The sequence below is a fragment of the Vidua macroura genome, chromosome 2 (genome assembly GCF_024509145.1).
Source record: "Vidua macroura isolate BioBank_ID:100142 chromosome 2, ASM2450914v1, whole genome shotgun sequence".
Classification (NCBI taxonomy): domain Eukaryota; kingdom Metazoa; phylum Chordata; class Aves; order Passeriformes; family Viduidae; genus Vidua; species Vidua macroura.
Window position 1 is genome coordinate 88644833 of NC_071572.1, and position 25520 is coordinate 88670352.

Sequence of the window (25520 nt, forward strand, 5' to 3'; positions counted from 1 at the left end):
TGGCAACCTTAAGGGTCTGTCTTCAGTGGCCTCTTAAGTACAGCCTTCTGTGATTGCTCGAGGGGCAGATTTAGACAGAAAACTGGGGCAGGGTGTCTGTCTCAGGGACTGTGGGCTGTGCTGGATGCCTTACTGGGATGTAGATTACATTTCCTTCTATGTCAATTTTTCAGTAGGGAGACCTTATGGAAATTGGGAGTACATCTGAGCAAGTTGTGTGAGCTGGAGGGTGTTGACTGACAGTGAAAGCAAATTCTTTCTGTAGGAAAAGCTTCATGGCTATTTTGTGTTTCCTAATGTCATACAAGGATCAGCAGGTTCTGCCTATACTGGGCATTCAATTTGAAGAAACATACAGGTTGTCTCCATCCTTAAGGTAAAACAGTCCTGGAAGGAAATTTGTTTAGGAAACTTAATAGCATGAAATAAATCTTTGAAAAGAGAACAAGGGACATCTTTAATAATTTTAAGTAAACACTGTGCAATAAGTGAATATGCTAATGCAGTTTTTGATGTGGGTAATTAAGAATGTACTTCTCATTCAAATCTGAGTGTTGAGTAGGAAGCTTCATTTGTTTTCAATAGCTACAGTTAATATGAGAAGCTCATGCTTCTTCTAGAAACTTGATAAAAATGAACAGAACTGCAATTTAGTAGTCCTCATTAATGAGGTTAGAGAGAATTACAAATTTTCATGGGGTATAAGAATATAATTGCATAGAATGAAAGCTAAATTAAATATCTCATCTAATTAAGTGGCTGTGTTAAACTGTAATTAAAACTGGGATGCCAAATACTGTTTACTTTTGAAGTCCTATTATTTTGTGATATGAAAGTAAATATAAAAGGAGAGAATTTATGTTGGGGAAGGGGCTGGAAAACCTTTGACTGACAATCATGGATGTGTTCCCACATACATATTACAATTTTGCAAAGCTTGATCTAAGACAAGAGGTAACAGTTTATTTTTAAGTGGATAAGGCCACTGTGTTCCCTAAGAAACATTTCATTTGCATTTTACCCCACTGAAGAACATCAGTTACAACTCCAGCATTTTTGATTTGATGGTAAAGTAAGATCAAGAAAATCTGGGTGTAGTCCAGTAATGCTTGTGCTTTGTAGTAGAATTGACATATAATGAGTGGGTTTTTTTTAATAAACTTGATTGATGCTTCTGTTCTGTAACTTATGAAGCCTACAGTTGAAAATATTCTGTAATGAATTTTGTGAAACAAGTTACAGTGCCACTAGGGGACAGCAGAAGATAATAATATTTGAAGCACCCTTATGCTCATTTTTTTTCTCCAACTGTTTTTCCAAACATAATGTCTAAGTTGAATGGCATGAAAAAAAGTCTATAAGGATATTTTTCTTCCAGTCATGATTGCATTGGTGAGACAAGACACCAAAAAGTTTATTTTATCTTTTTGTTCATGCATAACTACCTTCAATTTTGGATGTACCTATATCCTGGCAAGTCTCAGTAATTAATTTCTTACTTTCCTGGCATTGCATTCATCCCTTCACTTAATGTTTATTTTTTTTTTTTTTTTTCTTCAGAAGCAACTATTAAAAACTGCTGCTTGAGTTTGGTAATTTTCCTGTCATGAGCCTTTTTTTAAAGGCACTGGAACTGGAATGTTAAACAAAATAAATATTTTTGCTCTGCATTTTTTTATCTGTGATATATCTGGAGCTATATAAGATTTAGTTCTGACTGGCTCAGACTTCTGATGGTACTTAATCCAGCCTAGTTGGTTAGCTTTCTTAGGTGCTTGCACTGACTTAGGAAATTGTAATTTTGCTGTTGTCAGTAAACAGTGTGCATACAGGTATGGTTCTTTTCTTTTAGTAAATTATATTTCTGAAAACAAATGGAGTAATAAAACTTCCATCTTCCCAAAGCAGAATACTCTATTACCTGCCATTTTTGTACTGGCTGGTATGATTAGACCAAAAGAGGTATGACTAAAGACTTCTAAGAAGAATGTATTTTGATGCTTTGTGAGTACTGGTGAACATGCACCTGTCAAATTATGGAAAGGTGAAAGGGACAAGGTGATAGAATGATCTTACTCTGTCATGTAGTATAAGCTTTGAAGCTCATTAATGCTCACCGGGGCTCTCCTTAAGTAATTGCACATTATATGTGTGAAAGTGAGACTAAAAAGCCTTAAGAGTAATGTGACAAAAAAGCATTTAAAAATGCAAGTGACTTAATAATATCTTTTTCAGTGGTGGAAGCTTGATTTGTTTTTTTCTTTTTTTAATTGGGAAAAATAGGGATAAAAACAGAGATATATGTCCTAGGTCCTGAATAATCAGGACAGCCAAGATGACAACTCCTTGTTTTGGTTATTTTTCTATTTTTATTTTAAGACCCACTGAAGCACTTTGCTGTATTAAGACCATCTCATATTATGTTGCAGTCAAGTCATCATCCTAACTCAAGTTAAGTAAAAATATCTGCCAGTGGAGGTCACAAGACATTGTTGACACCATATTTAACTTGGAATTCACTTTATTAAATTCTCTAAAATTAAACACTGTATCCTAGCTACATTCTTGACAGTGGCCTCTGATGCTGCATTTGTACTGACTGGCACTGTGTTAGCTGCTAGAATTCTCTTCCTAATGGAATGGTAGGAATGTTGCTGTGCACTGAACGATTTAAGTGGCCAAGGTTATTACCTGCTGATGTGAAGCTATGCTGTTAGCTGGAATAACAAAATAAATACACACATGTATTTTAACTTAGCAGAATGGACGCACCTGCTGTGGGAAATGGATTGCTTCCAGTGTAGGCTGGAGAAGTCAACAACCTCTCAAGGCCTTTTGAAATCAGTTTATTCTAAGACTAACTTGATAAGATTGGTGGGCCACAAGAACCAATAATGATTCTTGTCCATTATTTCTTGTGACCAAGACTGGCAAGCAGGGACACTCACCCACTGTGACTGAATGAAGGGGACTATGGTTCTGTGGTAAGAGTAGAACCCAGATGGTTCTCTGAACTTGCCAGTAGGTATAAGTGGGTTACTTTCCAGACAGAAAAAGGATATTAAATGGTCAGTGGAAAAGAAAATATAAACTGAATCAATTAATCTCTGACTTCATAGCAAAATTACTGATAATTTTTTGGGGATACTGAACTACAGTCTATTCAGAGAATAGAAGTGATCTAAAGCAAAACAAAAAAAAGGAAGGCAGTTCACATTTTGTTGTTTAAATGCTCTGTGGGTTGTCAGACTGTTCAGAACCCATGGGAGGAAGCTCCTTTTCCTGGGTGAATCAAGCTCCTTTTCCTGGGTGAATCGAGAACATTGTCTGTCTTCTGCATTTGGTCAGCTGTGAATCGTCATGACACTTTCTGGTCTCCTGTAACTTTTATTGGGCTGCTTTGGTAGGACTTGCTGTAGATGGTGCAGCACGTTTTCAGATTGCAGCACACAGAGATCTCTTATTAAAGATTTGTTGTTTTAAGCAGAAATGCATATTACAGAAAGAGGCCATTGATCATGTAGATGGGATAGAAATTCCAGTACGCATTTATTTTCTGTGCTCATTTGTCATTTAAAAAACCAGCAGATCTGCGTTATGAAAGAAACCTGGCAGTGTAGAAGTTATAATAAATGGCAGATAAAACTCTTCCTATTCCTGCCTGGAAAAATACTGTTTTCTTGGTTTGAAGCTTAGAATTCACCAGTCCTCAATATGTCAAAAGGCCCAGAAGGTATTATGATTGGAAATAAAGTTTTGCCTGAATTGAGCCTGGTATTGGAGACCTAAAACTGTTACTTTTTTTAAGAAATATGTTTAGAAATAATAGCTTATATAGTCAAATTTGATGGTTGAGTTTTTAAAGAAAATATGAATTATTGTATTTCTGTAGAAGCCCTTGGGGTAGATATGGATATTAGTTTTTCTTTGTTAAAGGATAGTGTGTGGGTGAACATATTTATTTGTTATGTGTATCAGATTGGATAGTTTTATTCTGAGGAGATGTTTCATTCTGCTATGTTTTTGATATATTTTTATAGATGTCTTACAATGTTCCATTATACAAAAAAGTGCAACACAAATGCCTGAATCAATTGAATGCTTTTTCCTTCACTTGTGTAGTTGTTAAAAAAAAATGAAAACAGATTCAAAATTAAATATAAATTATATACTAGAAATAGTAGAACTTACTCAGTCTAACTTTTTTCCTAATCCATCTTATATTAAGCATGATTGTTAGGTTATTAGCTAATAATTCACTGCTGTTTCTTTCAGTCTTTGCAGGGGTAAATCTTTGCTAGAGAAACAGGAGTCTGTGCTGCTTTTTGTGTTTTGCTTACCAGTTTTTCTGCATGATGAAATAGTCTTGTTCTTGATTCTTTATTGAAACTAAAATTATATGCAAAGATTTAAAGAGCATTATTTTTGCAAAATCAAGTTGTCCAGATTATTTCTGTTCTGAGAAGGGTGTGAATGGTGTGTAGTGAATAAATGATTGCCTTACATAGTGAGTAACTCGGCTTCACAGTGGAAGTAATTATTCAGTAGTTTTGTTTTTATAGTTTTGCAAGTATGTATGATAAACAAAGGGTCCATTAGAAGAAGAGTGAAAATATATAATTAGAGTGTATCATCATGCACATGCAAAATCAGGCACATTTATTGGGATTGGTTTTGATGTTATTCCAAATGCTTAACTTAGTGACTTTAGCATTTTGAGGAGCACAGTCTCTTCCTCGCTTCTGGTAAATCTCTAGCAGATTTGATCTGTGTGAGAATGAGACAGTTGAGCAGTTGATCTGGTGTCCCTAGTGCCCAGTTTCCTTTCTCTGAATAGATTTACTGTGGAGAGTTTCTGCAATGCTAAAGATATCTGAAGGTGGCTTGTTGGCTTAGAATGTGATACTTTTGGAAATGGGCTTTGATTTAAGCTCACAAGTTTTGCAATGATACCTTACTTCCTTTTATGTCTTTTGACAGATAAGATGACAGCATATGTTGATGCTATCCATGCTGGCCCAGTTAGGCTAAAATTAGATCTTTAACCTAGTCAAGTTACAGATTAAAAAAAAAAAAACACAAACACTTGTTTTTGAGTATGGTGGTAAATGTGTGACGTCCAAAATGTAAAAAATTGTACTTATTTTTCCTGCATGTTCATGTGTGGTAAATATCTTCAAAAATGTTATCACTTCCTGTATATTGCATTTTCTGTAATGAGAAATACTCCAATTCAGGAAACTGTTATGCAAGTATCTTTATATCTGTAACCCTCCTCCCCCAAATTTTATGATTATCTCATCCTCTGTTTTCTCCTTTGCCAGTTTTTAAAATAGATGATTTTTTTCTTGCCAAACAAAGTAGAAATACTGCCTTTAACTCTGGAAATTTGGCATCAGCTTATGTCTTCTGAAATACATGTTAGGGAAACATGTTGTAATATATCTGTTTGAGACAGCCTGTATAACATTTCCTATAAGGGCTGCATATCCATGCACCTTATCCTCACAGTTCCTTTCCATAACTTTTTTCCTACCGGATATTTGCTTTTTCAGCAGAACACTAGTGCCTGATGACCATCATGAGATGGTTCCCATTCCTATTTTATTCTGTTATGACCACAACTCATATGTCACATATGTCACTCATATACGTGCATACAGTTAAGATGTGGTGCATTTGACTGAACTGTATGTTACAATGGTCATGGCAAGGATGTAGAAGTACTCTGAATTAGTTAGAACAAGCTCAGTTCTAGCTGCTTGGCCAGGTGGAATTGATTAACAATCAGTATGTTTCCATTTATTGCCTTTGTGATAATGGTAATGTTTGTTTTAATGGTATTGCCTAGGGATATATGCAGCTGTTGACTGGATCTGACCAAGGATGGGTTAAGATAGGTTAAAATTAGGCAACAATTGAGTGTCTATTTGGCCTGCATGAAAACCGTTTTTTCCTCATCCTGTCTTCACTGGACTATTGCCATTCTATTTCTTCATGTTTGATGCCAGCTGTTGGCTGTTGGCTCTGGGTGATTTTCAGAAGTTTAAGATAGATTCTGTCATGGTGTATAAACTATCCTCTTAATTTTAGTGGTTGGTGTTTGTTTTTTTTTTTTTTTTAATCAAGTAAAGCTATTTGGCAACACTTTGTGTTTCTTTGCTAAGGAAATGGTGTTCTGAACATTTAAAAACCATTTTTCTCTACTTGTAATTAGCCACTACCACATTGTTGTAAGTAATTTATCCCACTTCCTTTTTGTCTACCTTTGGCACTTGCTCTTGATTGTGAGCATCTTTCTTTTTCTCATCTGCAGTCACTGTAAATATAACCCTTTGCTTTATAGCGCTAATGATGATTTTCACAGCTTCCTGCTTTTAAGTCATGATTGAGTTGCAGAGACGTTGTTTGCCTTCTTCAAACATAATGAAGTGAGTAAACTCTAGAAAACAACGCAGATATGAACTAGAAGTGATTTCCACCTCCCCGCCCCCCACCAAAGACTTTCTGCAAGTAAGATGCAATTTTCCATGGACTTGGAATAAATCATATACCCTTAGAGACTGTTAAGATCACAGTGCAAAGATGAGTCCCTTCTCTGGTTTCTTGATCACCTTGAAGAGATGACAGGATAGCATCAATTATTACACAGTCCAAGACAGTTTGATTACTTTCAGGTTTTTAATTTACTTTTCTTCAGCAGAGTCAAAGTGCATACTTATTGGATAATAAATCACCAGAGTAAATTAGCATTTTAGGATGGATGTTTGGTTTTGGTGATGATGGATAACTTGGAAGCTTGCAGTTGGCAAAAATAGGGAGACGTTCGAATATTGTCTCATCTGCAGAAGTAGTCCTCCTGCTGAAGAATTACAGTAACCAAGGTTGTTTCTTCATTGCTTTTTCTGTAAAGGTTTAAACAGTTTATCAGTGTGCTGAAAATAATTACAGAGATGTTCCTTTGTTTGCTTTAGTGGAGAACTTTATTGCTGTAGGATAATAAGGGGTGTTCTTTTCTCCTGTGTTTTAGGCATTGTGATGGAAACACATTTTGAGCAGGTCTAACTGTTCTTGTTACTTTTTATGCCAATTTTTAGTAGCTTGTACTTTCCTAAGTTTGCCAGTATGGAAGTTTTTAGTATGAAATAATGCAGAGGGAACACAGGGGAAACACTTTGGAAAACTTAAATTTTCCACTGAAGCCTCTTTTCTTGAGATGATCTTTAACACAATATTTTTCTGATTAGCACATTATGAGATTTTTCTTTTTCTTTTTCTTTTTCTTTTTCTTTTTCTTTTTCTTTTTCTTTTTCTTTTTCTTTTTCTTTTTCTTTTTCTTTTTCTTTTTCTTTTTCTCTTTCTCTTTCTCTTTCTCTTTCTCTTTCTCTTTCTCTTTCTTTTTCTCTTTCTCTTTTTCTTCTTTTTATTAGAAATAAGATAATACTCTGCCCAACTAAACCACCTTTTTTATGGGCTGCATTTTGCTTTCTTTAACTGAACATCCACTGAACAGATACAAACCTTCCCAGATGGTATTTAAGATCCTTTGGTTTTTAGCTTTATCAATTCTGTGATGTTTTCATTTCTGTGTTTAGCTCTGGAGAACAGTGTTGCTATTAAACTTTTTGTTTTAATTAAGTCACGATTATGGCATAAAATGGGCAAAGACTGTTCCTCCTTAACTTCAAATATTTTTAAACTATTGGCATTTGAAAGAGAATGCTTCCAAAACATGTATGGGAAAGGATTGCATTGCATCAGTAGTTACTAGATGTCTTTCAGTCCTTTAGAATTTCTGAAGACATAGCTCTGAGAAATATTTCTATGTTGCATTTTTTTCTCCCTTACTAGGTGGCAAAAGATGAGAAAGTCGAGGTGCTTGAAAACCTCTCTTTTCCAGATCTATATTTTCTACTTAGCTTGTTCATTACTTTGTCTACATTAGGCTTTGCAAGACTTAATGTAAGCATTGAAATAGTTGGTGTTCATAGATACCAGATATAATGCTTGGCTTTTTTGGTGAATTACCTATGGAATCTGCCTTTAGGATTTGTACTTTATGAAGCAATTACTGACTCAGCATACAATGAGTTTAGCACTAACAACATGAAATCAACTTTTAAGGTCAGAGTGAAGGTTTATCTGATCCTGCATTCTGTTTCAGAGTGGCCTCGTGGATACTGCTGGAAAGCTATAAAAACAAAACAAGCATAGAATGGTTTTTCCTGTTCTGTATCATTGCAGATTTTGGTTTTGTGGCTTGTAGAGCAGATGTCTGCACTCTCTGCCCTTTGAGTATATCTTCTTGATTTCTATGACACTGATCTTTCACAGTGTTTTGCACACTGAATAAAAGAGATATGATGAAGAAACAATATAATAATGCCAAGTCAGGCACTCTGGGATAAGAAATACCACGAGCAACAAAACAACACAAATCCGTGCCTTTGGCTAACTTTAAGGAATCCAAAAACATAATTTGTATGTTTATACAGTGCAATGAAGACTTTTCTTAACAAATGACAAAGATTGTTAAGAGATTTAACAGACATTTTTTGCAGATACCAGCTCATTCACATAGCCCTTGTTGGAGTCCTATCCTTTCATATCATCTGCTTTGGAGAGAAAATCAGAACTGTGTTATTCTGTACTCTAAATACTGAACTGGTATTGGCAGCAATATTATCTCTGTCTTCTGTCTGGTAGATAAAAGAAAATATTTTCATCCTTCTTTCCAACAGTGCTCTGAGAAGCTCAGGTCCTTTTGATGAGTAATTGGCTTTCTTGGTAGTATGATCATCAATTTTTACAATAAAATGCAAAGTCCCCTAAGGTTCAGTAGCTTTCCAGGAATTCATTGCTTGTTCAGGTAGTGGCAGCGTCCGACCTACCTTGCGGGTATATAATTTGTAATTTGGTTGGGTTGAAACATATAGAACTCTTGTAAAAAGTGCACTTGGTCTATGTAAGCAAGTTCTTCCCAACCTTAATTATTGTATAAAGGGTGCAAACATTCATGGGATGTTTGGTTAGCAGGAACAACATGCTTGGTAAAGATAATAAATTGCCTTAAGACAAACATATGCATTGCTTTAGAACTCTTTTTTTAGAAAGATTGTACAAGCTGATATTTTTTTACAATAAGAACATCGTAGGTCTATTAATGAAATGGATTTAAATCATAGTTTTTGTACAGTACCAAAGCACTCTTATCAATCCATGTATAATCAATAAATTTACATGATGTTGGCATGTAACAGAGATTCTTCTCTTGTATCAATTTCATTTCTCTGTAAAATTTCAACATCTAGACTGTAAAGCTTAAAATTAATGATGAAATATTTACTAGATATTTGTAGATTATCTTCAGAATTTGGTATCCAAACCCATCATATATAGCATTGAGGAAAAAAAAATCCCAGGCATCCAAGAGCATTTTGTTGTGATTTTTCAAATGCATCAGATGAAAGCAGAAAGCTGTAATAAAAGCTGTCAAACTGTTTTAACTGCAGATTTTGTTTCTACTTGCATTGCTTACTGTGCTGTGACAGATAGTGTTTATAGTTTTCAAACAATTCTGCAATACTGTTTTTGCCAAGTGATAACTGTTTTCCTTGGAGAATTGTGGGCTCCCTGTATTCCACTAGAAATGATTTTTATCAGTTATAATGGTATGATTCATGTTTGGTGTGCCTGAGAACATCCTTCCGTGCTCCCTGGCCTCCCTAAAGAAGGGATTTTAAAGCTGCTCTACAGAGCAACTTAGCAGTCTTGTTTTGCTTTGTCCTACACATTGCTCTCATCAGTTGTTTATGAGTTGAATTCTGTCCAATTCTGGCATATTTCTGAAATCCAGTTGGATTTTTTTTTTTTTTTTTTTTGTAATGAAGGACTGTGCAGTATTTTCTTATCAATCTGTGCTCTTAAGAAGTATTTGTAAATATAAACAAGGAAATAGTGTATGTGCTACAGTAGATACAGACTCAGTGCCTGCAAGCTCATCATTACCCACTTCTCCAGTAGAACTCAAACCCATTGTGTTTGTTTACTGATGCTGTTGGGTACTTTTTTCCACATGAACGTCCTGAAGTCAGTAAATGTGCCAAAAGCAGGAACTGATATTTTCTTGCACAAAGAGAAAATGCTCAAGAAGATGCTTTAAGCATAAATTAGCTGATTTTTTGATGTCTTTGCTAACCATGTATATTGAGTAATTACCAGCTCATCTGCATTTGATACAGCTGTTAAGTGCACTGAAGAGTGAATGCTAGACACATTCTTGGAGGATCAATCTGATTGTATGTTTTCTTTTGCATCTGGAAACTGCTTCTATAAATGAAAGCACTCCTATTTTTATGCTTTCGGTGATGTCACTGTGATCTGTTAGCCTTTACTGAACATGTAAGAAGGACTTGTTCTTTGAGACCAAGGCATTTACAATCCTTTTGTAGCTTTTCCCTGTGTTTGGCTTGCAGGATATGCAAAGAGAATCAGTTTTTACCAAGTGTTAAACCTTACCTATTGGCAAATGCTGACTGCAAGTAGCTGGATTTTCTAGTCCTGTAGTGAAAATACACTTTGATCATATGCTATTTGTTTGCCACTAGTATTTCAAACTGAGGGAAGAAAAGATTCACTGATCTGAATCCATGTCTTAGTCCCAGATGTTTACAACTCCAGGTGTAGTTTTAAAATCAGCTCAAGTAGGGATATTGGCAAATCACTTAACTGGTTTGCCTCTTCTTTTCCCTTGGTTAGGTGAGAGGTTTTGTTTGTTCTTTGGACTCCTTATAAGGAAACAAATGTAAATTCTCATTGGCTATTGAAAACATCAGCAAAAACTGTAATTTTTTCATGTTTGCTTGAGGTTTCTTTTTTTTCCCTTTTGATCAGGTACAAAGAAGGTGGTGAAGCTTTGTTGGTATTGCTTCCTTCAGAAGAAAAAGGGATGGTGGAACAGCTGGCACAGAGGAAAGTACCTATCAGTGAAATCAAGTAAGTCGCTAATGGCCTGCCAATATTCAACCTTGTTTTTGCAAGAGTAATATGTGATGAATCTATGACAATCTTGATAAAGTGCTTTAATTGCCTGGAGCTGGACAAATCAGAGAAATGAATTAGTTTTGGTAGTGTTGTAGAAGGAAAAGACCTTGAAAGGTTACCTATTTTATTGTTGCTCCCAAAGGCAGGATGAGCTGCACAAATCATTCTTATCAGATGCCAATTAATATATTCACAGTTTCCCAAAGAGACCTCATCCGTACTCAACAGTTGCTTCCATTAACACTTTTTCTTCAAGTGTCTGATAAGACTTGTAAGTAATTTAAATGAAATATTTCTTTTGTCTTGTGCCAAGAATATATGGAAAGTGATGTATTCTCTTACTCTCTGCAGCTTCTTTTTATGTAATTGAACATGATAATGCTCTCTTTCTCTTTTGCACATTAAACAATTACAATTTCTTTAATCTGTCCCTGTATGTTTTTATTGCTGTTATCATTTTTGTTCCTCTTATCTTTTTCTTCTTTAGTTCTGGACTGTTTCTCCAATTTGTCATGACCTTTCTGAATCAGTTAGTTGAAGGACAGGAAGTAAAAGATGGTCATTTTACGTATTAAAAAGAGGGTTCTAAGGGAAACCTGTGAGGAGCTATGCTTTCTGTACAAATAGAACTGACTTTGAAGGAGTTGCAGAAGCATATAATAATACCAGGTAAAAATAAAAGCATGTTTCCATTTTCTGTTAAATACAGAGTAATAGATAGGAAGGAAACACAAAAAACCCTAACTGTACAAATATTAGAAGAAAAGACCACCACCAAAAAAATTGATGGTAGTTTCTTATTTAGCAGCTATACTAGGAAGGAATTTACTGTTTTCTGAGCCTGTCAGTCTGATGTTGAATTAAGGGAGAAAAGAGAATGTGAAGGAAATATGAAGGAAGAATTGAAAACAAGCCAGAAAATGTGATATTAGCCCGACAACATTTTTAACACTTAAAAAGTTCAGGTCACACCACGCCAAAAGTTGTACAGCAGAGATAAAAGAAATCAGAGAAGGATGACACGGTAGAAAATGTAAGTTTCTGTATGAGTAGATATGAGCAAAGCTAAGCCTGTTTTACTTTGAAAAGCTGTGGTTTGCAGGTTTGCATGTGAAGATACAGATATCTAAGCAAAGAAGGGAATTAACTATACTGAATTTCTATGTAGGACAATTGTTTTTGAGAAGAAATCAAATTAGGATGAAACCATAGGTGGTTAATCTTCAGGTTTGCTCAAAAGGTTGACATTTCTTCAGAGAACAGAAACAATGCATATAGCACTTTCTGGATTTAAGGTTTAGTTTTATTTTTAAGTATTTTTGTTGTATAGGATATGCCATTTCAAAGGCTCTTCTGAACTGTACTTGTGACTGCTAGTTCTGTGTAACAAACTGAGTACACAGCAGCTGATGAAATAAATCCACCTTTTCTGGTTAAACATGTATCAAATCCATGTAGGATATGGATGAACTTCAGACGTAAACAATTTTTGCTAAAACAGTGAAATAAGGACTAGAATGCAGTCCAACAACTACTTAATGACAACCCAAACAAAACCTCACCAACTGAATGTGGATAACATCAGTAAAGGAACTGAAGTCTGACATTTTCTTTTCACTTAAGCATCATAGTGCTTTAAAAGGATCTGTTGTATAACCACTGCAGTAAATTATCTCTTTACAAACTTCATCTTTTTCCTTCTTAAAATGGTAGTTATTTAAGTAATTTATCTTACTTTTATATTCAGTAAATAAATGTCTGATCTCATGCACATTATAAATATTTCCCCTTTCGTGTTTCTTTGTCAGCTAAGCTTTTAACTTCATAAGTAATGGTGTTAATTGTTTGAACAACTTATCAAAGGAAATGGTAAAAAAACCTCTTTAGGCTGTATTTATACATGTAAAGAGAAATCCATATTTTTGTACAGGGATAATAATCCAATTTTAATAGGGCAAATATTTCACTCCCAACACATTATATTTATAATCCAAGATAGGTGTGTCTCTGGATAGATGTTAATGGCTGCATCTCTTAACAACATGTTGTTGTTAGTTAATTTGATGTTACTTTGGTGGAAAACTCTGCTTTTTTTTTTTTTTTTTAATAATACCCTAGAAATCAATTCTTGTACCAAGCCACTAGGACATATGTATTATAAATACATTTTAAGAAATATTCTTAATTGGAATCATTATTAGAAAAGTCAAGGGATTTGATTAAGAACATATTTCAACAGCCTGCCCCAAAATCCAGTTTTTCAATCTGCAAAACAAGCTTTAATAGAATTTATAAGATCAAAATGAAGGGAAATGCTTTCACTTAGAATTGTGTGCCTAGTGTGTTATGATTTAAAAGATGTAGCCTTGTCCTTGTAAGAGGCTAACTAAAATCCTTAAAAAGTTATTCTTGTAATTACTTGTGGATTGCAAACCAATTTAATTCTAGAAGCTTTTAACTACAGATTTTCTCATGCTGTTTACTTCCAGCCAGTTTCCCAATTAATACAACCCCAGTGCGTTTTGTCAGTTTATAAATTGTTTAAGAAGTTGCATGAACCCTTGGATCATGTTCCAGGTCTTGTGGTGAAGTCTTTTCCTGTTGTTTGTGCTTATTCACCTAATTATAGATTCTTAAGAATTCTAACTTGGGAATTAGAAGATAATGAGCATTGCTCACTGCCAACAGACTTTAACTGTTCAAATTTCTAAAATTCATTCTGAAAGCTTTTTTCCAAAAGCTTGTTTCTAAAACATTGTATATTCAAGTGTTTATTTGGTTGTTCTTATTAACCTATTGTCTGGTGTAGTGGTGCTAAGAATGCTGTTACTTTTCTTATTTTGTATTTTTTGATTTGCAAACTATTTTTGATGTTGTTTTATTTCATATAGACAGACCTTTTTAAACAGGTCCGTAATTTGAAAGTAAAGAAAGGAAGAACTTTCCTTGATACCTGTTCAAAGGACTGGGGTTTAGGCTCTTTCCTTAATTTTCAATTTTAGATCTAAGCTGCCAGTAGAGGTTTTCAGTAAACTAGTCCCTTCTAATTAGCTCAAGCTGCCAATTTACAGGTAGTGCTTTTAACAGTACGTAACTTCTTCATTGTTCGAAAAGAGCAAGAGAAAGTGCAAAATATGCAATAATAAATGCAATATCTTAGAACATTTAAATATGGCAAAAAGATACTCTGAAAGTATTAAATGGTTTGTACATTTTTTAAAGGAGTCTATAATCTCCAAGTTTCCTATGCAAGCTCTAAACTTAAATTATTTTTGGTAGTATTTTGAGATTACGTTGTTGCATCCAACTTTGTTGGGTAAAAAGATAAGAGCTGCTTCCTCAGGAGTTACCATAACAAATTTTGTGTCTAGAAAATTTTACCAAAGGAAGTGCAAGTATATAGATACCCATGATGTAGTATTGCTTTCTTTAATTTTATGGCAAAAAAAAAAAAAGTGTTTTCTCAGGAAACCAACAATAACAACATCAAAGCACCTTTTTTCCCCTTCTTTTTATTTTCTCACAGTGAAAAATATTTGGATGTGTATTCCACATGTTGGTAGTATTAATATAGGGGATCTGTTAAAACTCACTGCCTCCCAGTAGCCATAGTTACTGTAAGACAATACACTGGTGTCACTGTTCAGTGTGGTTCTACACTGGTGTGTGATCTGGGTGGGACTTCCTTAGGTGCCAGCCCTTCCCCCTCCCTCCAGCCTTTGGGCTGTCTATGTAACCATAGGGAGCCACTTTCCACACTGAGAGCACAGTGCAAAACCTGCTGCTGCTGCTTGGAAGCTGCGTGGAAATCTGGAAACTGTTTTGCTGCATCAGGGCAGCAGGGCCTTTTAGGTGGTTGTTGATCTTTTTTGCTTAAATTGTTTTGGAGAAGAGTGGAGGAGGGACAATGCTTAGTTAAAACAGTGCTTGTATCCTAGCGTATAAACCAGGGAAAATGAGAGGAAATCAAAACGTCTATCAACCAGAAAATTTGGAGATTGCTGTCTGATCAATACATAAGACCAGGCAAGTTGGGTTATGAAACTGGTAGGCAAAACTGTAGCTTCAGAAAGTTGTACTGCTCCTTAAAGGTAAGATATGTGATCACAGAGTGAGAAATAACCAGCCTACTTAAAATGGCAGACCATATTGTAAAATCCCCTTCTAGCCTTTGCATAGTTGGTTTTAGCTCATTGGTTCTTAGCCATTTAGGCAGGCTTACAAATTATGATAATGATTTTCAGCTTTTAGCTTTTAGGCTTACTTCTCCTAATAGTCAAATGTATATAATTTATTGTGAAGAGATTTATTTGTTCAGAAAGAGGTAACATGCAAACTCATTAAAGCCAAAATCCAATTTAACAGTGGCCAGCTTTCTCATTTTTTGAATCTCGGTATGAGAGGAAGATGATAGTGGATGACTTGTCATGATACAGTGTTGGAGAAGAGAGAATTCAGTACTACTTCTCTTTTTTTGGTAGTCAGTGCTGCAAATTTGCTCATTCATTATCAAACACATAAGCTTAAAATGTGCCTGGGGTACCATGTTCTTAGTTGACATTGCTTAGATTTATACCATATTATCTAGCCATGCTTTTAAATGTGAAGTGTCTTGAGGGTTTTTGTCTTTTTCAAACCCTTTTCTTGCAAATTTCAATCAAATTGCTCAGCATTTAGATGCAGTCTACAAAATGTGGCTGTATTTTGTCTTGAATTGTTGCCTGTTACGCTTGGAGCCTCAATGACACATAGTCTCTTATGAATAATAAATCACATTCCTACAATAATCAAGTCATAGAAAATAATGAGTAATAGCATGTCCAGGTGAAAATTGGAACTTCGTAAGCATTTTGAGTTTGACAGTGGCAGTAGGCAGTAGTTGGCACGCTCAGCTACTCTTTGAGAAGTGCTCCAAGGCCATTTTTGCATTACTTAAAGATTTCACATAGACCATGTTTCCCTATTTTATGAGAACGTACAACTGCCAGATGCTTTCCTGACACCAAATACGACATCTGCTGTTTCTTTCCCATTCTTAAAACCTGCTAATGCTGCTATGGAGGATAATCAAACTGATTAATCATATTTTGCTTCTGACTAAGCTGTGTTAGCTGTTGTGTATTTGCTTATTTTCTTTAAGTCCTTACAAATTGGGGGTTTTTTTGGTATCAAGAAAAAGTTAATTGTTTAACTGCCTTTCTGCCCCCTTTGAATATGAGCGCTGTATTTAAATGGCCTGTTTGATAGGATGTTTTTTTCCTAGTTGCCATGGAGCAAATTTCTTTTGACCCAGCTGATTTATCAGAGTACTTGGTCTCCCATGATTTGTGATTCTGGTGTGAGCTTGCACTTTGCTGTAGCTGTTCCTAGCTGACTGATTGCAGCCGCCACTTGGAGTGAAGACAAGGAAAAAAAGCACTGGCTAATTTTAGGGATTTGAGGTCATCTCTTAATAGCTTTCCCATAACTTAGCAGCAATTCAACACTTTTCTGGACTGTCTTACTACTGGTATTCATATTAACTTTTTATAACTCATGCTATCCCTTCTTTACTTTTTGTATCACTATATTTCAAAGATTTGTTGGTCAATTTGTCACCCACTTAATTTTTCACGCTTCTTTTTTTCTGTCTTATGCTTTTAAATTTTTAGAGCCAATTATGTACTGTCTGGAAACTGGAACTTATGTTTTTTGGTCTTTCACTAAAACTGCAGCTAATAGTGCTTGTGTACACTGTTGTTTTTCCCTGGCCATATCTGAACAGAGTGAAGAAATTGAAATTGTAAGGGAATGAAGATTGATATCTGTTTTCATTTTTAGTCAGAAAAACCTCCCACCATGTTTGCTAGTTTGTATGGTACACTGGGGTGGCAGTAGCAGCTCAAAAGTAGATGAGATCTGGGCAAATAGATCTGCAATAATGTAGGTATCACTGGAATAAGTTTAAAAATTCAGAATCTGAGAAAGGACCTATATATCTTTTTAGCAGGTTTAATGGCAATTTCTATAGTGCAGTCAATATTCTTTATTTACTTGAGAAGCTCTTAAATCTGTTTAATCTTTAATCCTTCATTATTGCTCACCTGGCTATTCTTTCCAAGAAGTACTTAAATTTCAGTATTCCTGGCACAATGAATCTTATTTAAGCTTTAAAAAATGCTGACAATTTCCTCATGAAGACTTTTATTTCAGTATAAAGTAGTACTATAATTCATTATGCTGTTTCTGTATTTTTGCAGTATTTTTACAAAATGAAGAAGTTCTTTTCTGCTGATTTCTGCTTTGTTTTAGAATAAGTTTCACCACCTTCTGTGAAAACTGTCTGAATAAAACAACTGCTATTTGTCTTTTCTGCATTATTTGAGTGTAATCTTCATCCTTAATATGGTTCCATTCTGTGCTATTTCAACGGTAATAGCTCTGTGCATATTAAAACAATGCAAAAGATGTGCCTGAGAAGGCACAGAAGATGTTCCTGAGAACCTAACAGGTGCTTATTTTGGCATGTTACAATAATTAAAGCTTGGGTTTGTGTTTTTTTTTTTTTTTTTTAATTAGAATTAATCCTGAAAAACTTACAGACATTCAAAAGAGGCTGCAAGCATTCTTAGCTCAAGATCAGGAGTTGAAAGAGAAAGCTCAAAGGGTAAGTAATCTGCTACACTATAATTCTTGGGGTGTATTAGTTGAATGGAACTGCTATGTTTGAATAACTGACCAGCTCAGACATGCCCTAGAAACAGTGTTTGGAGCTGAAGAACCACCAGAGATAGTTAAGCACTTGTGTTAGGAGAGAAACATAAATTATAGAGAACCAGAGTCTTCTGAGTGATGTCCAGTGGCAGAAGAGGAGGCAACAGGCATGATTTCTCTACAAAAAGCTCAATTTAAACCCCTAAAAAGCTTTTCTTGTGAGAGTGGTTGAACACTAGAACAAGCGAGGCTGTGCAGTCTCCAAATGCTAGTTATTATATACTGGGTTCCTTCCTGAGCAGCCTGCTCTAGCTTACCTTGGTTTGAGCAGGTGCTTGCACTAGATCGTCTCTGAAGTTTCTTCTCAACTTCAACTACACTGAGTTTCTTGGAAAGCTGATACAGAAAATGTCAAAACAATGCTCCTAATAAAAAAGGTTACTTAAAAATAGCAGATCACATTACTTGACTTGAAAAGTTAGAAATATGAAACCATGTAAGCCTCAACATGCACCCCTGGATCAATTTTTATTGTCATATATCCTGAATATATGTGACAATTTGTCCCTTGCAATCCAGTGCATTGAATAAAGCATTTAAACTTTTGTTTGGATTTAAATGAGCAGCAAACTAGCTCAGAATAGCTCTTCTGGGTAAGATGGAGAATTATGTGAATGGGTTTATAAATGGGATTTCTTTGCTGTTCTGGTTAATGCTGGGAGACTTAATGGACAATATGTGCATTTCAGCATGTGTTCATCAGGTTTGGGAAGGGTAGGGAAATGTCAAACAACTAAGTCGGTTCTTGGATGAGAATGAACTTGGTTGTAGAAGACGCTTTCCATGAAAAGTAGCCTGTGAAACATTTCTGGAAATTGCACTGACTCTTGCCATCACTGAACATGTTTGCTGACCTTTCCCTGGTTTTATAATATTTTTAGGCCATGAACTCTTTGGAATGGAGCTTGAAGTTGTTTTATTGAAGCACTGCAACATGTTGGTTTTCTGAGGCTGGTTGGTTTGTTGGGGTTTTGTTTTTGTTTTTGAACTGTGTATATCATTAGCTTGTGAATTCTGTAGTTGTATCAAGTCTCTTCAAAACTATACAAAATCAAAAGCTCAAATTGAGATGCAGGAAAACACAGTTGGAAGGATAATAGGCAAATCTTTCATGTCATTTTTTCTTTTATATATAGGTCAAATTAAAAGAGTACCACCAAAGGCCCCATGGTGAGAAATCTAGAAATGCCAAAGCCTGAGAAATACACGATTGCAGAGATTCTGGATTACTGTTAATAACTTTTTATTTGTATGAGCTAGTGTGGGCATTAATGACACTTGAAGGTATACTGGTAAACCTGAGTGTTAGGGTAAAATGAAAAGAGGATTGTGAAAGCTTAGAGAAACCATGAGTTTTAAGCTTTCTATTTAACTGGGATGTAAAATGAGTCAAGTTGAAATATTTAAAACTCTTGAGATTCATCTCACCTAGCTATAGATGTCCTCTGTGAGTTAGCCTGCCTGAACTTTCTTTTATAGCTGATAGGATGGAATAAGCACTTCTACAATGCCTCCTGGCACAGATACCTTAAAACCCCTTTGGGATGGGTGGATGGATGAATGAATGGTGGTTTCTTTGTGTTGCAGAGGTGCCCTATGTGATGTGACCTATCTTGGAGGCCTGCAGTAGGGATACTTAGTGAGTCAGAGGAATGCCATTCTTACTTTCCTAAACAAGGAGATTTAAATCAAAGTGCCTGAAGAGCTCAGTGAGATCTTTGTGAATAAAATGTCTAAGGCAATGTTCCAAGGGAATTATTTTAAAAACTATTTTTGGCTTTTAGGTATTCCAGGTTTTTGGAGTGTGTAAAGCATTACTTGAAGCAGTGTGGAACATCAGTGTAAGCTTCATCCTGGCACTGCACAAACCAGAGGCATTGGTGTCACATTCACCTCCAGCTGCCACAGGAAGTTGCAGTTACACCAATTTGTGGCAGAAGTGACAGAGCAGCTGGCTGGGGGAGGATGAGAGAAGGAGTAATCCAGCATCATCTTGGAACGAAAACACCAACAAATCTCTGTTTCTGCCTTTGGCTTTTTAAGATCTCTTAAAAGGCAGAGAAGGATCATTCTGAATTGAGCAGAGGGATGATAAAATTTCAAAATAGCCCAAGAATAAAATCAAACACGGGTTGTCTGTCACTATTGCAGATACAAACTTAAATTTGTTTTGAAAAATTTTAATTGCCATATAATTACCATTTGAGGCCATTTTTGTTGCAGTTTTAAATTTATGGATAGCAGAGAAGTGCCATTCCTGCAGGCAAGCTGTAAATACATTCCATTTTTGAAAAACTTGAAGTATGGACAAGTGGTTTATCACAGAAGTGTCCCTCCTTAATAAGGTTTAACTATGAATGTTCAGACATACTATACAGATGTGCCCAAGTAGTCTTACATGTCAATGTGAATAAACAATAAAATTAATGCAAATGAAATCCTGACCTTGGATCCTTATCTGAAATGCTGCATTTCTTAGAGGCATGTGCCTTACATTGTCTAGCCTGTCTGTTGCAAGCTGCCAAATTCTTGACATTTGTAGTGTAAGAAATAAATTCCCAACCTGAATGGATGAGATAGCAGTGAGACAGCACAGCTATGCACAGAAGTTCGAATAGGATGGTAGTCTTCCATCATGTGTTGAGGGCATGAGGCCTAAGTTATTGTATTGTCTAAGCTTGATTTACTTCAAGGTGCCTTTACTTATTTTGAAAATAGAAAGTTCTTGATTACTAATTGCTTCAACAAACTTCATGGTTCATTTAGTAGGACATGGCTCCCCTGCTATTGCTTGGAAAGACAGTTTGTATCAGATTGGGGCTCCTTTGAAACCTTTGCAGTTGTTCTCATGGACTGATGCTGCCTTTTGGCATTTCTTGTGATTTTAATATTTAATATGTCACTTCAGCCAGTTCTGGAAAGCTTTTTAAAAAAATAGTCTTTTTTTCTTTCTAGTTTGAATGTTACTGTGGCACTGAAGTGATGTCTGTCCATTAAATTCTTCATCACACCTAGAGAGATGTTACAGCCTGAAATTCCAGCCACAGCCTATTACTTTTGAATTACTGTCAAAACAGCACATCAGTTTAATTGTGTGCATTTTAATACTTAAAACAGTTATGCAGGAAATAGAACAATAAATCAAAATTTAGAGGTAGTAAATTCCTAGAGCGTGGTACTTTTTCATTATGTATTTGTACAATAATCTCCAGTGCTTTTGGAGACGTGTAGCTACTATTGTAGTAGAACTGTAAATGTTAATGATGCCCAACCATAACATTTTCCACAGAAATTACTGCATATAATATTTTTGCAATGTTCAGTTATTAAAAAGAAGCCTTGAAAGTGGTATCAAACAGCAGATATGGCAGGGGACAGCAACAATTGTAAAATAGCAGGGAAAAAGTTCAGACTGACTAAATTTGTTCTCCCTCAGCTCCAGTGTGTGTGCACAAGCTGAGGAAGTCTCAGGATAACTGAATAAAATCTAACTGAGATGACAGAGTTTTAGACAGAGGTTGAAGTCAACACACTGAAATTAAATAAAAAAAATCAGAGTAAATAGTTTGATTTCTCTTCTTGTAAAGTATAACAACTCTTCTATGCATTTGTTTGGTGCTTCATTCTTAGTTATTGTAGGGCTTGAAAAGCATGCAAGAAGTGTGTTCTTTCTGCCCTTTATAGTCTGTTAATTTCTAGAGCATGTGTACCAAATATATGCTAGTAAGGTAAGTGGATGGCTTTATCAGTTATCCAACAGCCATAATGAGATTTCAAGCCTGTAGCAAGCAGTGACTCATGTAGTTATTCAGATCTGCAAATCTTAGATTCACAGGAAGGATACTTCTTTTTTAATCTACTTTTCTTCATCTGTCACTGCAGAGAAAAAGGAGGCTTTCATTGAATTTTGTCACTTGCTAGACAACAGTAGATTAATGAGATCTGTCAAATTTGAAGCCTTTTCCTAAACATTCTAATTACCTTTGTAAAATGATTAATAATTCAGTGTGAGCAAAGAAGTGCTTGATGTAAGTATTCCACATGTCAATCTTGGCAGCAGCTGAATGAATTGAGCTCACACTTTCCACAGCTAAAAATAATTGAAAGACATAATCAGGAAGGAAACTTTACCCAAAAACCCCTCAGCATTAGGAAAAATAGGAAATGAAAATTTACTTTTATAGTGAATTAATGGGCAGCTTGCAAAGTATATCTCCTAGCTCTATATACCGTACAATCAATGTTTTTTATTTCTGTTTACTCAGAAGAAGAGAATGAGTTTATAACATTGCTTAATTTACTGTCTTACCTTTCATTTTACCTTTTGAAGTGTTTTTTATCTTACAAGCATTTAAAGAATCTCCATAAGACATCAATGTTCCTGACTGTTGAGTGTTTGCTCCTCTATCTGAGGTTAACAAGAAATATTTTTTTTTTTAATTCCACATGAATTATTAATACAGTAGTTTTCTCCAATAGGTGCCTGTACATAACAGAACAAGAGTGTGATTATAGGATGCTTGAATGTAATTCTTGTGAGCTTAACTTGCTGTTGTTATTAGTGTTTGATGGTTTAAACCTCATTGTAGGAGTACTGGCATGTGTCAGAAATAAAGTTACAAACAACAGAAATCCAAGGATCTTTTCTGGTACTTGAAATATTCCAGTATTTATGCTGCTGCTGCTAGGTAGAACTAGACTATGTAAAAGAAACATGAGAAGAATAAGAATCTTTCCTTTTGGGAAGGATGGCAGGAAAATGCAATGCAAGATTAAGCTATTCTCTTACATAGTTCTTCCAGTTTTTTTTTGGAGAAAGTCTGTGATTAATTGATACTTCAATCTTGGACTGGTGTTAGTAGGTGTTGTATAGTGAATTTGTCTTGGTCAGCTGAGTTGCATTCATTGACTATGTGCATGTGATGAGCTGATGGTAAATGCAAGGTAATATGAATCATCTTAGACCACAGTCAAGTGCAGCTATATTGAGTTGGATAACTTCCTGCTTGTGGCTAAGATTAAGTTAGGACACCTCCAATTGATAGCAACAAAGTCTGTTTGAAGTTCCACATAATTTAGGTATCGGAATAGCGTAACAACATTCAGAAAAGCTAGGAGAAAAAAATCAAATTGAATCAGTGATGTTTCCTTCTGACTAATCTGTCATATTTTCTTTCTAGGAAAATATATCATGACATACTGTTGTGAAATTCAGTCAATTCAGCCAATGTGAATGTAATGAAATATTTGAGTACTTGAAGTTGCATCACTTCTGTAGGAGCGATAAATTTTGTCTGATGAGTACTTTAAAAAGAATTTCAGTCTGAAATCGATGTTAGACTACCTAATAGTGAAACTGTGAATCTATTTTGTGTTTAGAGCAACAATATAATGTTTGTTTCTTGTGTTGGTAATTAAATGGTCTTTTTTTGTTGAATACTTTCATTTTTCTTTCAGTGTTTTGTATCCTACTTGCGTTCAGTTTACTTAATGAAGAACAAGGAAGTATTTGATGTTTTCAAATTGCCTCTAGCAGAATATGCCCTGTAAGTATGGTCAACTTAAAATATGAAAGCTGTATAGTGAGAAGTTTTGCAGTCTTTAAATAGCTGTCTTGATTGTGTTAACACACAGAATTGGACATCTAGTCTTCTAGTGTATTTAGTTTCATATTCATATTGAGCCTTTTGCATATTTTCAAGAGCATTCTAAATGGAAATTATGTGTAAAAGCAATATATGCTGTACAGAGAAATAACTTAGAGCAGAAGGTGCATTTGCTATATACACTAAGAGACACAACTTCTGAAGTAAAAGGATAGAAATTAATGTTTTGGTGTTTTTTTTCCTCCCCAGATTTGCCCTTCAGCCTCATAGCTAAATACCAGCCTGTAAAGTGTATTATTTAAAAAGAAATTGGAGGTATCTAAAGATCATGTATTGCAGTCTCATTTTGCGTATAATTTGGACATTTCTCTTTGGCCATTAATTACTTTTCAGAAGACTCAGTGCATTTGGTAAAGATGAAGCATCTGCACTAGACTGAATAGCATCTATTTTGCTTGGTCTCTTTTGTGCATGTATGTGAATCATTTCATATTTTGTTTGGGAGGGAAATTAATTTTGACAGGCTGACTGTACAGATGACAGTCCCCTGAAACTGTTTTAAGATGTGAAATTTTTGAAATCTCATGGGACACAGGGTAGTCGTAAGGGAGCAGGAAGGTGTTCAAAGGTTCACAGTAAATTAATTTGATATGTGTGGAATTTCATACAGAGAAGCCTAACTTGCCAGCACATGGCATAATGAACTAAAATATGACAAATTACTAGACTCTGGAATACCTGGTCTTTCTGTGCTGTGCTGCCATTAACATGATTATGTTTTTTAAGATACATAAGCCTATTATAAAAGATGCTTTTTAACTTCATGGGCTGAGACATTTTGATGAAGGAGAACTAGCATAAGCTCAAAAATTTTTTGCTACATGCAATGCCTGACCCTTCTCTTGTGTGATTTGTCAGCATCTTTAAAATCTGTTGTAGGTCTTCCTGTGCTATTCATGTAAGGAATGGTGGCAGAAGATTAGGGCTAAGAGGGATAACCACACAAATTCAACAGTGTTAGAAACAGACTAGCAGATGGTGGTAATGCTGCATTTTCAGAATCCCAGTGCCTCTTTCTGGATTTCAGCATGGTGTGCTATCTAGTATCTGTAGAGAGAGTAGTCTACAGTTCTGTTCTTCTCAGGTCTGTGCCTGGATTTGGACCTTCCTCAAAATAATTTTGAGTCTCAGCTTTGGAAAGCTACTAATGTCATTCCTGTAATAAAATGCAAGAAACCAGTCAGTTGTTTGGAGAGAGTAGGAGAGGTTTAGTCAAGGCTGTGAAATATGTGGCAGTATAATCAAAAAGTCAGAAGATAATAAATCTGGGAGATAATTTGGAGATTCTGTTCTAGTTTGTTGGCACTCTTCTTCCCCACTCTCCAGACTGCTAGACTAACTAAAATACACCCTGCAGTTACCTAACTTTCAGTTCAGTGCACAGCCACTAATACATGAATCAGTCATCTTAATTTATATGAAAGTCCCTCAAAGTCTGGTATGTTTGAATTTTGCATCCAGAACCAACCTTGGTTTCTGTTCTGCACACAAACTTGCGGCAAAACCTGAAATGAGAATCCTTTCTTCCCTTTACCTTCTGTGTGCATTTTCTGAAAAGTACTTCAGCCTTTCCATGGAGATTTACTGCTAGCTTGATAGATGTTACTCCACTAAAAATCCTGCAGAGAGAATAGGCTGCTTAATGCCCTTGTCAGGTTTACATTGCAGGCTGTTGCCCCACATTCCCCGTTGCTCTCCTGCTTTGCATGTGTGTGCACTGAGATTCTCTTAAGCTCTGTTGATTGAGTCTGCAGAAAAGCAAGTATTTTTCATTTTTCTATGTTACATAAGATCATCTATATATAAGATAGATAAAACAAAATATATAGAAAATGTATGCATACGCACACACACATATCTATTCTAGTGATTGATCACCTTTAAGCTATGGTGCATTACTATTCTGTCCAGTATTCTCTCATTATAAATTGCCATCAAGAGTAATTTGCTGGAGGAAGACTTGTGTAGGCCTTGTGTTAATGTAGGCAGCCTTTAAGTCTGATGAAGGAGAAGCTCAATGCTTGCATTAAAAAGAGAAATTTGTCTTTTGATTGCAAA

General features: G+C 35.4%; 1 protein-coding gene across 3 annotated transcripts in view; it reads left to right on the top strand.

Moving 5' to 3' along the window:
* Positions 1-25520, top strand: part of DDX10 (DEAD-box helicase 10) — a 152995-nt gene that overhangs the window by 15166 nt on the left and 112309 nt on the right. For all 3 annotated transcript variants that reach the window (XR_008435921.1, XM_053971515.1, XM_053971516.1), the window contains exons 10-12: positions 10894-10995; positions 17602-17689; positions 23254-23342. Coding sequence is in view for 2 of the 3 variants with exons in the window: in XM_053971515.1 (XP_053827490.1) it covers positions 10894-10995; positions 17602-17689; positions 23254-23342 (279 nt within the window). In the remaining variant the exon portion in view is untranslated. The remainder of the gene's footprint in view (positions 1-10893; positions 10996-17601; positions 17690-23253; positions 23343-25520) is intronic.